Here is a 14,315-nt window from a genome sequence, read left to right as displayed (position 1 = left end):
TTAACATCTTTCAAAGCACAGAGTTTTTAGTTTTAATAAAGTCTATTTTAGCAAGTTCTGGATCATGTTTTAGGTGTCATATCTAAGAAATCTTTACATTTTTTTGCATATGGATATCCAGTTTTCCCAGCACCATTTGTTGAAAAGACTATCAGTTCTCCACTGAATTCCCTTGCATCTTTATAAAAATCAAATGACTATAAACATAAGAATTTATTTCTGGACCCTATTCTCTTCCAGTGTCTATCTGTATGCCACTACCACACTCCCTTGATTACTGTAGATTTATAATGTCTTGAAAACAGATTGTGTAAGTCTTCTAACTTGATTCTGCATATGTTTTGAACCTCACAATATATTGTTTTTTAATTTTTTGCTTTAAGGAGTCAATTATATTTTTAAAGGAAATTTAAATAATATTTTTACCCACATATTTACTATAGCATGTGTTCTTCATTACTTTTTATAGACCCATATTTCTATTATTTCTATCTGGTATTATTTTTCTTCTGCCTGAAGGACTTCCTTTAACATTTTTTATAGTTGCAGGTCTGCTCGTGATTAATTCTTTCAATTTTTGCATGTTTGAAAAAGTCTTTATTTCACCTCTGTTTTTGAATGACACTGGGTTTAGAATTCTAGGTTGACAGGTATTTTTCTTTCAGTATTTTAGAGATGTTCCACTGTCTTCTCATTTGCATCATTTCCAATGGTAAATTTGCTTTCATCATTTTCTTTGTTCTTCTGTATCTAATGTGTTGTTTCCCTCCCGCCCCCCACCTGTTGGTTGCTTTTAAGATTTTCTCATTATCTCTGGTTTTAAAAAATTTGACTGTGCTGTGCCATGTGCTGCAGTTTTCTTTCTATTTCTTGTGCGTGAAGTTCATTTAGCTTCTTGGATCTGTGAATTCATAGTGTTCATCAAATTTAGAAAAAAATTTGGGCCAGTGTTTTCTCAAATATTTTTTCAGTGCCCCCATTTCCTTTGGTGACTCCAATGACATGCATATTAGGCAGCTTAAAGTTGTTCCATAGCTCATTAATGCTCTGTTCTTTTTCTTCAGTATTTTTTCTTTCTGTTTCATTTGGATAGCTTCTATTGCTGTCTTCAAGTTCAATAATGTTTTCTACTGCAATGTGTAATCTGCTGTTAATCCAATTCTGTGTATTTTTCATCTCAGACATTGTTTTTTTAATCTCTAGGTTTGATTTGGGTCTTTTTAACACCTTTCATGTCTTTATTGAACTTTTTGAAATATGGAATACAGTTATAATAACTGTTTTAATGACTTTGCTAATTCTAACATTTGTGTTAGTTCTTGGTCAGTTTTTGATTAATTTTTCTTCTCATTGTGCATGTATTTTCTTGCTTTTTTGCATGCCTGTTTATTTTTTATTGGGTACTAGATGTTGTAAATTTTACCTTGTTGGGTGCTGCATATTTTTACATTACTAGAAATATTCTCGAGCTCTGTTCTGGGATGCACTTGAATTACTTGAAACAGATTGATCCTTTCAGGTTCTTCTGTTTGGATTTGTTAGGCAAGACCAAAGCAGTGCACAGTCTAGGGCTTACTATTTCCCATTATGTAGGCAAGACCCTTCTGAGTACTCTGCCCAGTGCCCTGTGAATCATGAGGTTTTCCAGTTTGACTGGTGGAACAGGCACTACTCCTGGTCGTGTGTGAGTGACAGGCACTGTTCTTTTGAATCCTTTCAGCTGGGGTTCTTTCTCTGGCCTAGGGTAATTTCCTCACAGGCATGCCATGTGCTGATCAGTCCTTTGCTGAATACTTGAGGGAGACCCTCTGCAGGTCTCTGAAGACCTCACTCTGTGTGGCTCTCTCAGGTACTCTGTCCTGTGAACCCTAGCCAGACTCTTAGCTCTGTCACCTCCACTCAGGGAGTTCACCAGGCTCTGCCTGTATTCGTCCTCCCTGCACCATGGCCTGGAAACTCTCTCAAGACAGTGAGCCTGGAAAGTCAGAGAGCTCACCCTATTTGTTTCCTATTTCCCAGGGATCACAGTCCTCCATTGCCTGATATTCAGTGTCTTGAAAATCACCATTGTTTTATGTACTTTATCCATTTTGTGGGGTGGGGGGTCCAGGCAGGGTAAAAATCCATTCTTGGCCAGAAATAGAAGGCCACTGACATTTTATAATCCCAAATTTTCATGACCAATTATAATTTGTAGCCCAATTTCAATTCTAATTTTTCAAAAATGTACATACCATCATGTTTCTTGACATAGGTAGATCAGTTCTAAATATCTGTTCAAAAGTATACAGAATCTGACATGCAGCGATGCAGATCTTTTCATATCACTCATCAGTTTCCGTGTAAAACATACTATCATTTGCTTAATAATAGCAGTTTGATTCAGGGTTTCTTGGTTAAACTAATATCCTTTGAAAGACACTGGTTTACTTTTTCATTTTCAGTGAGGTATAAATTTTACCAAAATTGTCCATTGCCCTTGGTCCAAACAGCAAAATGCTTTTGTCATATCACTTAAGTGGGACATGACTGATAATGGAATAGAATTTATGTGCAAAACCAGCACATAGTTATTACTTGTGGGTTTAGAGGAATAATTTAATACCAATTCAGCCTTTTTGCCCTTGAGCATGGGTCAATTTTTCTGGAATTCACTGTCATCTCCAAAGTTATCAGCATAGTTTCTCACTTAAAAAAATGCCTGAAACTTTAAGTGGTGTCTAGATGCAGTTTACCTCACACTTCATCTGTATTCTTTAATAGAAAATAAACGTCACTTTGTAAGACCCAGTCACATCTTAAAACACAAATGCACATATAAAAACTGACAAAAATAAAAATAGCTAAAACTTAGAGTGTACTCTCTGTGTTTACATTACTTTAAACACTACGTATTTAAAAAACTCACTGAATCTTTATAACAAGCCCAAGATGGTAGGTATAGTTATTATCTTCCTTTTACAAATGAGGAAATTGAAGCACTGAGAGGTTTAGTCACTGGCCCAGGGTCACTCAGCTAGTAATTGATGAAGCTGAGATTCAAATTCAGGCAGTCTGAGTCCAGAGGCCATGCTTTTAACCATGACACCAGACTGTCTCAGGAAAATAAAAACACTTTGCTCTCAGCTCTAGTACCACTCTTCAGTTTCTGTGAGTTTAAGTTTAAACATATAAATACAAATAGATTTCTGGGTGAAGACATTCAGTAAGCATTTATTGAACTCATATTGTGTATCAGACACTATGCCAAGTAAGCTCTTGGGGGTATGAAGTCCAGATACAGTGCCTCCCTTCAAGAAGGCCACATCTGGTGGAAGTTTCTAGTTTGAGCATAAGTATTACCATCTTCACATTTATATGTGCATTGCATGTTTGGGAGAGGGAAGGGTACCAGTGTGCCCAGCAAATTAAACATGGAAAAATATGTTTTATTTGCTGCCCGGTGCAGGGACATTATTTGATGTTTTTCTAATTCACACCAGTTTCCATTTTGGGGACACCACAATGATTTTAAAGTCAAGTACTGTTCTTACAAGGACTTCTATATCTTTGATAATCTTTTTTATATTTTAGGCCCTTGCCCAAGGTCATATAACTAATAAATATCGCTGCTCTGTTGAACTGGTCTTCAGAATTTAAGATAATTTGAGAGAGCTCCCCTCACCCTTTCTTGAAAACTAGCTGTGTTAGTGTTGGTGTTAATGTTCATTTATTAATTATTATTATCTCTTAATCTACAAGATTAGGGTATAAAATGGATATATCCATTTGGATAAATAATTCTACATATGTTCATATGTTCTACAATTATATCAAGATTATTGTGTTGTTCAAGTTGTCTGTATATATACTAAGTTTTTATCTGCTTGTGCTATCAGTAGTTGACAGAGGTATATTAACCTCCCATTTTGATGGTAGGTTTTTCAGTTCCCTCTTGCCTTTGTAAGTATTTGCATTAAAATATTATCCTGAGCAATAAATATATGTAATTTTCTAACTCAACAAACCATCTTTTCTAAAATATCTTCTAGTGGCCATGAGGCCCCACAAGGATGCTATATTAAGACATTTCATTCGAGTCTTGACACCCCACGACTAACATGGAACAAATTGTCCATCAGAGCTTGGGTTCGGACATTCATGTTATCTGAGCTGTGGTCTTCTCAGTAGATAATCCTTACCCTTTTGACTATATACCTCTGACTGAATTTCAGTGAAGGGCCTTAACAAGTTTTCTTGGGCTTTGGTTTTGCCATTAAATCCTAGTGCTGTATCCGTCAATTGGGAGAATATGAAAAGTGACAGGTTTTCTAACCACAAATCTGTCTGGTTTTCTTATTTGTGCCCCTATTATTTTTCTGAGTTACATTTTTCAAAACGTGATGTGCCATTTACCATAAAAATATATCACTTAACTCATTGCATATAAAAGCAGTGTTTCTATCCCATGTTTTCCTTTTTGAATTTCTAGAAAACATTCTACCGTATGATATGGGCATGGTGGTGGTGGTGGTGAGGCAGGCAGCAGGTTTCTTCTTTAAGATGTTAATGATAGATTTAGTACAATTATGAAGTTATGATTTCTTCTTTGGCATATGAGTTATTAAGAAGTATCTTTAAATTTCCAAAAGTATCAGGATTAAAAATTATCTTTTGTTATTGATTTCATATTTAATTTCCTTGAGGTCAGAGACCATGGTCTGTATGAGAATGGCTTCTTTGAAATTTACTGAGACTTGCATTATAACCTAGTACATGGTCATTTGGTGGTGGAGGGTTGGTAAATGTTCCATATGTGCTTGAAAAGAATATGATTTCCAATTGGATATAGAATTCTACATATGGCCATTAAATCAAGCTTATTTTGTTCAACTTGTCTATATATTTAGTAATTTTTTATCTGCTTGTACTATTAATAATTGAGAGAAGTATGTTAATCTCCCCCCCCCCTTTTTTTAAACAAATTCTAGACTATTTTATTTGTTGACTACAATTATCGGTATAGTGCTAGATAATTTACATAGATTACATCATTTTTTTTCCTTTTTTAATTGAAGTATAGTTAATGTACAATATTATGTAAGTTACAGGTGTACACTATAATGATTCACAATTATTAAAGGTTACATTTATAGTTATTGTAAAATATTAGCTATATTCCCTGTGTTGTATCCTTGTAGCTTATTTTATATAATCTCCCATTTTGATGGTCCATTTTTCAATTTCTCTCTCTAGTTGTACATAATCTTCCTTTATATATTTGGAGGTGTTTTATTAGTGCCTATTAATAAAACATACTAGGTTTTTTTACTCTATGTAGTGGTCTTATCGTTTATAATGCTTTTATTATTTCGAAGTTTTATTTTTTAGATATTAATATAACTACCTCAACTTTATTTAGGTTTACATTTATCTGGTATATTTTTTCCATCTTTTTTACTTTCAGTCCTTCCTGATCTTTATGTTGTAGATGTGTCCCTCGTGAAATGGCACATACCTGGATTTTTAAATTTTATATAGTCTGTTAACCTCTGTATTTTAAAGGATGAGTTTTACTCATATATTTTTTTGTTTGTTGATATATTGGAGCTTGTTTTTACCATCTTATGTTTTGCTTTCTATTTGTTTCAGTTTTTCTATGCTTTTTCTCCTTGCCTTTAAAATTTTTTTCTTATTCTGTTTTATTTTCCCCACTACTGACTCTGCAAGATCGCATCTCAAGTGAGCTGGCTAGTAACAGGGTTAACATTGGAAATAGCAACCTATGGTCTAAGGTGGGGTTGGGGTTGGGATGTGGCTTTTCTAAAAGGAGTCACATTGGCAAGTGATGGGGGAGAGGAGGCAGGGAGCTGATGGAGGTCATGGCTGATGGATTCTAAAAACGTTTTTTTTTTTTACAAGGGTGAAACAAGGATGTCTGATGGGAACTAGGGGAAAGGGAAGTGGGGGGTGTGAGATGAATGAGGGCTTAAAATAGAACCTGAAAGGACTAGGTAAGGGAACTGAACTAAAGGCACGTAAAAAGACTTATGGGTGACAGTGAGGGTCCAGCTGAGATTGTAGACCAGGAATTATGTAGGACCTGGGTATAGGAGCAGACAAGGCAGACTATAGCATTGGTACAGGTTTGGAATTTTGATGGACAGTTGCTGCAGAGAGATGAAGGTGCATGGATATGGAAGATACTGGTGGGAGTGGTTCAAATGTTGAGCCATCTGGAGTCCAGGATGGGTAGCGAAGGAAGATAGATCAACAGAAGGCAAGTAGACCAAGAGAAAATGGAGGATGGGCTCAAGAGACTGTGGTCTTGATGAGGTTGAAGAACAGGTGTAGTGGGAGTAAGCTGTAATTGAAAAGTAGGGATTCTTGAATTTAAGATTTCAGAGGGGGCAATTCTGGTTGGTCAAGTCCATGAGTGAAAAATAAAGGGAAGATGTACAGTATTAGCAGTTCCATTTTGTTATGGTGCTGTCTTTGTTTCCTCAATGACACTGTTACTTCCTTGGCTTTTACTATTACTTGGTCTCATTATTGTGCCAATGTGCTTGTCTCATCACAGAACTCTGCTGCCTCTCCACAAACATCAATTTTCGAATAAATCTGGTTTTGCTCTCATTTCCAGTACGCCTGTGCCATTCTTGGTCTTTAATTGCCAGGCAATTGGTGATACCTATTTTATCTAGGAGCTGCTGATTTTTTGCCAGTTCTTCAGCCATAATCACACATATGGGAATTCATTTCCGCAATGCTTTTGATTGCTCTGTTCAATATTTTATAATCACTTTGGCCGTGATCCTGCCTGGACAGAGCCAGTAGAGCACTAGCTCTAGAAACTGATTGCCTGGGCTTGAATCCCAGCAACTGCAGTTACTTTCTGTTTATTCTTGGGCAAGTTAACCTAACCTCTCCTGAGTCCTCATCTATAAAATGTGGATAATAATAGTACTCATTCTTGGGGTTGTTGTGAGGATTAAATTAGTTAATATATGTAAAGTACTTGTTGCCTGGCATGTAATAAATTCTCAATAAATGGAACTGTTGGGGTGATGATGACAGTGATGATGATCAACAGTAGTGGTGGCATATGCAACACAATGTGCCAAATACAGTGTTAGGTGCTGGGCCAGATACATAGAAGAATATTGAAAACGTCCTTGTTCTCATGGAGAGTATATATTCTCCTCGGGGATAAGAATTAAGAATATTTCCTCAAGACTACCTAAGAAAGGGCCTATGAAAGAGGCTTAGCATCTTATAGTTCAATAAAGACCAAGAAATAGTGAAGTCAAGAAAATATTGAGATTTCTGGAACCTGTGTCGCTTTGCTGTGTTGTTTATACTCTCTATTGTGTTGTTGGTAATTAGTTAAAAAAAGTGAAAAGCACTTGTTGTGTAGTTTCAAGGGAGAGCAGAGAAGGTAAGTATGATCCTCATTTCCTTTCTCATGCTCTGTCCATCCTGGGCTGTTTGACTCTCATGACAACCAAATCTATATTTTCAGATGCAGTCTCTCTTCCTGAGGTACAGCTTTATGCCTCCAATTACTTCCAGAACCTAATTATCTGGATATCCAGTATGCAGCACAAACTCAATATGACTGAGATGAAACTTCTTGCCTTATTTCCACACCTGTTTCTTCTCTTACAGCCCTTATCACTGTCAGGACTGTTACTAGTCAGTTGTTTAACCTTGACATACACAGTAGGCATCTTTGCCTTCACCTTCTTCATCCTCTCCACTCAGTCAGTCACTCCATTCTATCAGTTCTACTTCTCAAACCTATTCTGTGTTCTTTTGTCTTCCTGTTCTGGTTTAGGCCTGCCCTGCAGCAGATTCAGCGAGTACGTGTACTCCAAACGTGTGTTCCAAACATTGTGATGGGACCTTTAACACACATTATTTAATTTTCTTGACAAATTTGAGAGGTAGGTCATTTCGTAGATGAGAAACCAGAGGATGACAGAAATACAATGACTTTGCCTAGTTGGTTAGAAGCATAGTTAAGTAAACCTAGGTTGTCTTTTTGTCTGGATTATTATAATAATCCCTCTGTCTCCTTTGAATTGTTTTCTTTTTTGAAATTTAAAAGTAAGACACGTTTGGGCTTCCCCGGTGGCGCAGTGGTTGGGAATCTGCCTGCCAGTGCAGGGGACACGGGTTCGAGCCCCGGTCTGGGAAGATCCCACATGCTGCGGAGCAACTAAGCCCGTGAGGCACAACTACTGAGCCTGCGCGTCTGGAGCCTGTGCTCCGCAATGGGAGAGGCCGTGACAGTGAGAGGATTCCCGCGCACCGCGATGAAGAGTGGCCCCCGCTCGCCGCAACTGGAGAAAGCCCTCGCACAGAAACGGAGACCCAACACAGCCAAAAATAAATAAATAAATAAATTAAAAAAAAAAAAAAAGTAAGACACGTTTGTAAAAAAAAATCAGAACTATGTAAAGTAAAAAGTAAAAGTTGCCCCCTTGCAGTTCTGCTTCCCAAGAGAAACCAATAATAATGGGTTTTGTTCTAGACCATTTTCTTTGCATATACAAATGTATGGATAAATACTTTACCAAAGAGATCATTCAAGTGCGGTCCTGAAATGACTTTTTTTTCCCACTCAGGAACATATTTTCATACAGATCTACCACATTTTTTAAATGGTTACATAGTATGCCATCATATGGAAGTATTGTTTAATGATTTCTCTGTTAAAGAACTTGTTTTTGCTCTTACAAATAATATTGCAGTAACTTTCTTATATGTATACCTTGCATACACATTTATGTGAATATTTCTATTAGGTAGGTTCTTAGATGTGGTATTGCTTGCCTAAGGAGTATGCATATTTTACAATGTGTTACTAACTGTACTTCAATTTGTCTTTTGAATCAGTCTTCCATACTATAGCTGGAGCGATCTTTGTAAAACAAATTTGAGTATGTGATTTCCCAATATCAAAAACAAAGCAACAACAAAGATGCTCGATGGATTTCTATTGTCTATGTTATCAGTTTTAAAATTCTTAATTTTTAAGAGTATTCGAGAGCTACATAATCTGGTTCCAACCTGTATTTCCTACCATTCTCCCCAACCAACAAACATATACTCTATTCTATAAGGTAAAATCCACCTGCTCTGTAAAACCTTCCACATGTATAGTTCTCTCTCTTCCCTCTCTAGGCAAGATAGAACTAGTTACTCCCTTCTCTAAGTTCCCATAACAATTTATTATCCCTTTAATAGCACTTTGTACACTGTACTGTGTGTGTCTGTCTCCCCCTACTACTCTGTGACCTTCTTAAAGACAAGAACTGTGCCTTACTCATCTCTGTATCCCCAGCACTTTGCCCAATACCTGTGATTGGGTTCTCAACAAATGTGCATGAAATAGGTGAAGGTATTCTTGAGGTAGTGTTAGCAATAAGGACTTTGGGAGATAGAGTAGGTGACAGCAGTTTTGAAGTGTAGCAGAAAGCTGACTGCATCCTGGGAACATGGATGCCGGTCAGGAAAGGGGAAATGGGTTTCAACTGGCAGAGATCCCTGTGTGGTTTTCTCTGTGGTCTGATTATTTGGCTTAATAGACTTGTTACTTGAGAACATTAAAAAAATTGAAAATTGGGATGATTGAGGATACACTCTGGTGGAGGGGGAATTTGACTCAGCTGTTCTGTGCTCTTTCCAGACTTATGTTGAAAGACCCAACCCTTTGCCAGAGTCATGAATAAGTTTTTCTTCTTGAAAAATCAAAGCCTCTTCATTTTCAGGGTAGGATTCACCTGGGAGTAGGAATGGTAAATTGGTCACATACTTCTATGTTATCTCTAGCCTGGCTCAAGGTGGAGGTAGCCCACCGAAAGGCTCTAGGGCTGTGGGCCTCTTCTGGAGTAAATTACCTGTGCGAAATTATTTCTTATCTTATTTCAGGCAACTCTGGGGTAGCTCTCCTGGCCTGGTAGCTTTGAAGAAAGAAGAGTAGAAGGAAAAACTAGAATAAGTCATGTCGGAGATACTTGACCTCTCTTTTCTGTCTGAGGTGGAAAGGGATTTGATCCTCAGTGTTCTACAACGAGATGAGGAGCTCCGAAAAGCAGATGAGAAAAGGATTAGGTAAGAGTCCCAGAAAAATCAAGGGCTCCCAGGCCTTTAACCAATGATACCTGGACTTTTCCTTATACTTCTCATCTGACTTTCAGAGGAACTTGTGTATGAGGTTTACAACTCCTCAGTGAGTCAGGTTGGGCTCTGAGGTTGTTGCTTTCACAGAACCAAATAGTCTTACTGTCTCTACCCCTCAACCCCTCTCCATCCAGCCTATGCAGATTTCAAATCACTTGTGTTTCTCTTTTGGGTCTTGGCAGGCGACTGAAGAATGAGTTACTGGAGATAAAAAGGAAAGGGGCCAAAAGGGGCAGCCAACACTATAGTGATCGGACCTGTGCCCGGTGCCAGGAGAGCCTGGGCCGTTTGACTCCCAAGACCAACACTTGTCGGGGTTGTAATCACCTGGTGTGTCGGGACTGCCGCATCCAGGAAAGCAATGGTACTTGGAGATGCAAGGTGTGCGCCAAGGAAATGTGAGTGTTAACTTATGGCTGAGTAGAGAGAAGAAATGGGGCCCCAGTTGTGGTTAGAATTTCTCCCCTCATCCTTTGTTGGTTGAATGTCAAGGGCCATTTTTTTTAATCCATATGTCATTTTCTTTTATTCCTTTGCAGAGAGCTGAAGAAGGCAACTGGAGACTGGTTTTATGACCAGAAAGTGAATCGCTTTGCTTACCGCACTGGCAGTGAGATAATCAGGATGTCCCTGCGCCGCAAACCTGCAGGTACCGGACCTGTCGGGAAATGGTTCCTTGAGGTGCTTGACTCTCTGCTGTGGGTGATAGACCCTCTGCTGTGGAATCTTAGTGTATTCTTATTGGTGGTGTCTTCACTCCATGAGCTCAGCCTGTTTGTAGGGAACATGAAGATTGTGTTGCCATCCTTTCTGCAAGCGTGCTGTGTTTCCCTTCCCCCCCTCATCACCACCCCTCTGCCATGCTTTTGTTTGTCTTGAAGTGAATAAAAGAGAGACAGTGGGACAGTCCCTCCTTCATCAGTCACAGATGGGCAATATCTGGCCAGGAAGAAAGATCATTCAGGAGCAACAGAAGGAACCCAGGTAAGAACCAAGCAATCATTTAAAGAACTGCTACACATTCCTTTAATTCTTTTATTTTTTTACTTCTATTTGTAAAATAATAGATGCTCATTGTAGGAAAATTTGGAAAGTACAGAAAAGAATAAAGAAGGAAGAAAAAAAAGCTTCCTAATCCTGCAACCCACATATAAACATTAACATTTTGGTATATTTACTTTGTGCTTTATAAGAACAATTTGAAGACAAATACAGATAACACATACTCATTATTAAACATTTAACCAGTATAGAAAACAATAAAGAAATCAACAAATCACACAAATTCTTACTACCCCAGTATTCATATTATGTGAAAATTATTTCAGATATCTTTTGTGCATATATGTAAATAGAGGGATGGGTGGATGGATAGACTGAAAAACCTTTATAATATTGGGTCATAATATATTAAATTAAAAGCTTTGTTTAATTTTACTTGAATTTGACAGAATAAAACACTGAAATAAAATACAGGAATTGCTAATCTTCAGATGAATGTTTCTTTACCATAAAAGATATTAGTCATTAATATCCATTTAAGCTTAAGAAAAAATATTATGAAAACCATTGAGCAGTTAGTCATTTTTTTGTAGTGTCTTTTTGGTAACAGCCTTATCAAGCTATAATTCATACACCATATCATTCACCTATTAATAGTGTACAATGCAGTGGTTTTTAGTATATACACAGAATGGTGCAACCATCACCTCAATTGATTTTAGAACTTTTTTTCACCTTAAAAAGAAACCCTGTACCCTTTAGCTATCAGTGACTCCCCAACCTCCATATCTTTCCCATCCCTAAACAGTCACTGATCTACTTTTAATTTCTATATATTTGCCTATTTTGGACATTTTATTTAATTAGAATCGTACAGTATGTGGTCCTTTGTGACTGTCTTGTCTCACTTAACATAATGTTTTCAAGGTTTATCCATGTTGAAGCATGTATCAGTACTTCATTTCTTTTTATTGCCAAATAATATTCCATTATATGTATATACCCCCACTTGTTTATCCATTCATCTGTTGATGGACATTTGGATTGTTTCCACTTTTTGGACTAATGCTATTATGAACATTTGTATTGAGTTTTTGTGGGGACATATGTTTTCATATCTCTTAGAAAGATACCTAAGAGTGGAGTTGCTAGGTCAAATGATCATTTAGTCATTTTGTAAATCTACCTTTTTCAATATTAAACATTATCAGTGGACTCTACTATGAAGAAGGAGGAGGAGATTAGCTTCCTTACACTTCCTCCTAACACTTTCCCCTACTCCCACTTTTTATAATCAAATTATTTTTACTTTGTCAGGGCTTACAACATTTACAATCTGTTATGCAATCATAAACCATCTGCTTGTTTTATCTGTTTGTTTAGTTTTAGTTCATATTTAAAAGATTCTTATGCTTACATCCAGGCTTTGGCCCATGGTTCATCTATATTTCTGAATCCTTTACTTTGACTTATTTCTTGATTGTCAGGATTTTATCATTGAGAGGTTCCTTCAAGAAGAGGTTGTGGGTGCTATATTCATTTCACTCTTTCATGTTAAGAATGTCTGCCTAGTCCCTTTATGAATTTGAATGATGTCTTGGCTGGATATTATATTCTTGGGTTACACTTTCTTTCCCTTAGAATATTGTAGACATTACTCCATTGTCTTCTGTCACTGAATGTAACTGAAGAAGTCTTAGGCCAGCTAGCCTTTTGTTTTTCTCCCTTGTAGGTAACACACACTCTGTGTGTGTGTGTGTGTGTGTGTGTGGTGTGTGTGCGTGCACACATACATGCATGCACACATGTGTGTGTGTCTGAATATGCCTGAAAATTTCCTTGTATTTTTCTTGAAGTTTAGTAACTTAACAAGGATAGATCTCAATGGTGATCATCCTGTTTCATTTTTCCCTAATACACAGTGTACGCTTGATGAATTCTTTCTTCATTGATGGAAAATTTTTCTGCATTGTATCCTGTGAACTCTTTCTATTTCACTAGTTGAGTTCTCCACTTCAGGGACATTGGATTTCTTCATCTTCCATTTCTGTCCTTTTACTATCAAATGCAAAAGAAAAAGAGAAAGGTGAAAGCAATTAATCATAATAACCCAACCCTTTCTTCTGTGCTATTACTTTGATTTTCAGCCATTTTCTTTCTTCCATTTCCTCCCTTCTTCCCTCCCCCCTTCCTTTTTGCTGTATCTAATTTACTGATTTGAATGAATGATCTTGTTTAGGTTTTAATTTATTCTTTGCTCTCAGTTTTCCTTTTTCTCTAATTTTGTTGTTTCATCATCTTGTATTGAGCTCTTGTGCCTTATCAAATCTGTATTCTTATTAAGTTCCTGTGTAAATCTAAAGCATTCACAAAAAAGCTACTTATTTTCCTATGGTTATATTGTTCTCCACAATGGGTTCTTTGTTCATCATGCAAGTTCTTTCTATTTCTCCCCACCCCATGTCATATTTATGTATCTTCTAGACCACTTCTTTTCATTCTACTCATGTTTAACATGGGAGGTTCTGTCTGTATTTTTTGTTTGCTCTGATATAGTGTGTGAATTCTTCTTGACAGGCTTTTCACCTCAACTTGACACAATTTATCTCTTCTCCACACTCAATTATACTTTAGTTTAAGGATAGAAGTTAGTTTCTACAAAAGACCTGTACTCCAAAAACTATAAGAGGCTGATGAAAGAAATTAAAGACCACACAAACATACTATGTTCTTCAGTTGGACGAATCAATATTGTTAAAATGACCATACTACCCAAGGCAATCTACAGATTCAATGCAGTCCCTATCAAATTACCAATGGTATTTTTCATAGAACTGGAACAAGAAATTTAAAAATTTGTATGGAAACACAAAAGACCCTGAGTAGCCAAAACAATCTTGAGAAAGATGAATGGAGCTGGAGGAATCAAGTGCCCTGACTTCAGACTATACTACACAGCTACAGTAATCAAAATAGTATGGTACCAGCACAAAAACAGACACATAGATCAATGGAACAGGATAGAAAGCCCAGAAATAAACCCACACACTTATGGTCAATTAATCTATGACAAAAGAGGCAAGAATATACAACGGAGAAAAGACAGTCTCTTCAGTCAGTGGTGTGGGGAAAACAGGACAGTTACA

At 37.1% G+C, this 14,315-nt stretch overlaps 1 protein-coding gene across 4 annotated transcripts in view; it reads left to right on the top strand.

Annotated features, from left to right (window-relative positions):
* SYTL4 (synaptotagmin like 4) overlaps nt 1-14,315 on the top strand; it is a 157,821-nt gene that overhangs the window by 106,093 nt on the left and 37,413 nt on the right. For all 4 annotated transcript variants that reach the window (XM_082447597.1, XM_082447596.1, XM_082447598.1 and 1 more), the window contains 4 exons: nt 9,916-10,098; nt 10,350-10,565; nt 10,707-10,816; nt 11,049-11,151. In XM_082447597.1, coding sequence (XP_082303723.1) covers nt 9,989-10,098; nt 10,350-10,565; nt 10,707-10,816; nt 11,049-11,151 — 539 coding nt within the window. In that variant the 5' untranslated portion in view covers nt 9,916-9,988. The remainder of the gene's footprint in view (nt 1-9,915; nt 10,099-10,349; nt 10,566-10,706; nt 10,817-11,048; nt 11,152-14,315) is intronic.

The sequence above is a fragment of the Balaenoptera physalus genome, assembly GCF_965194825.1.
Source record: "Balaenoptera physalus genome assembly, chromosome: X".
In the NCBI taxonomy this organism is placed as follows: Eukaryota; Metazoa; Chordata; class Mammalia; order Artiodactyla; family Balaenopteridae; genus Balaenoptera; species Balaenoptera physalus.
Note: the sequence above shows the minus strand (reverse complement) of the source record. Positions and strands in the feature narration are given on the sequence as shown.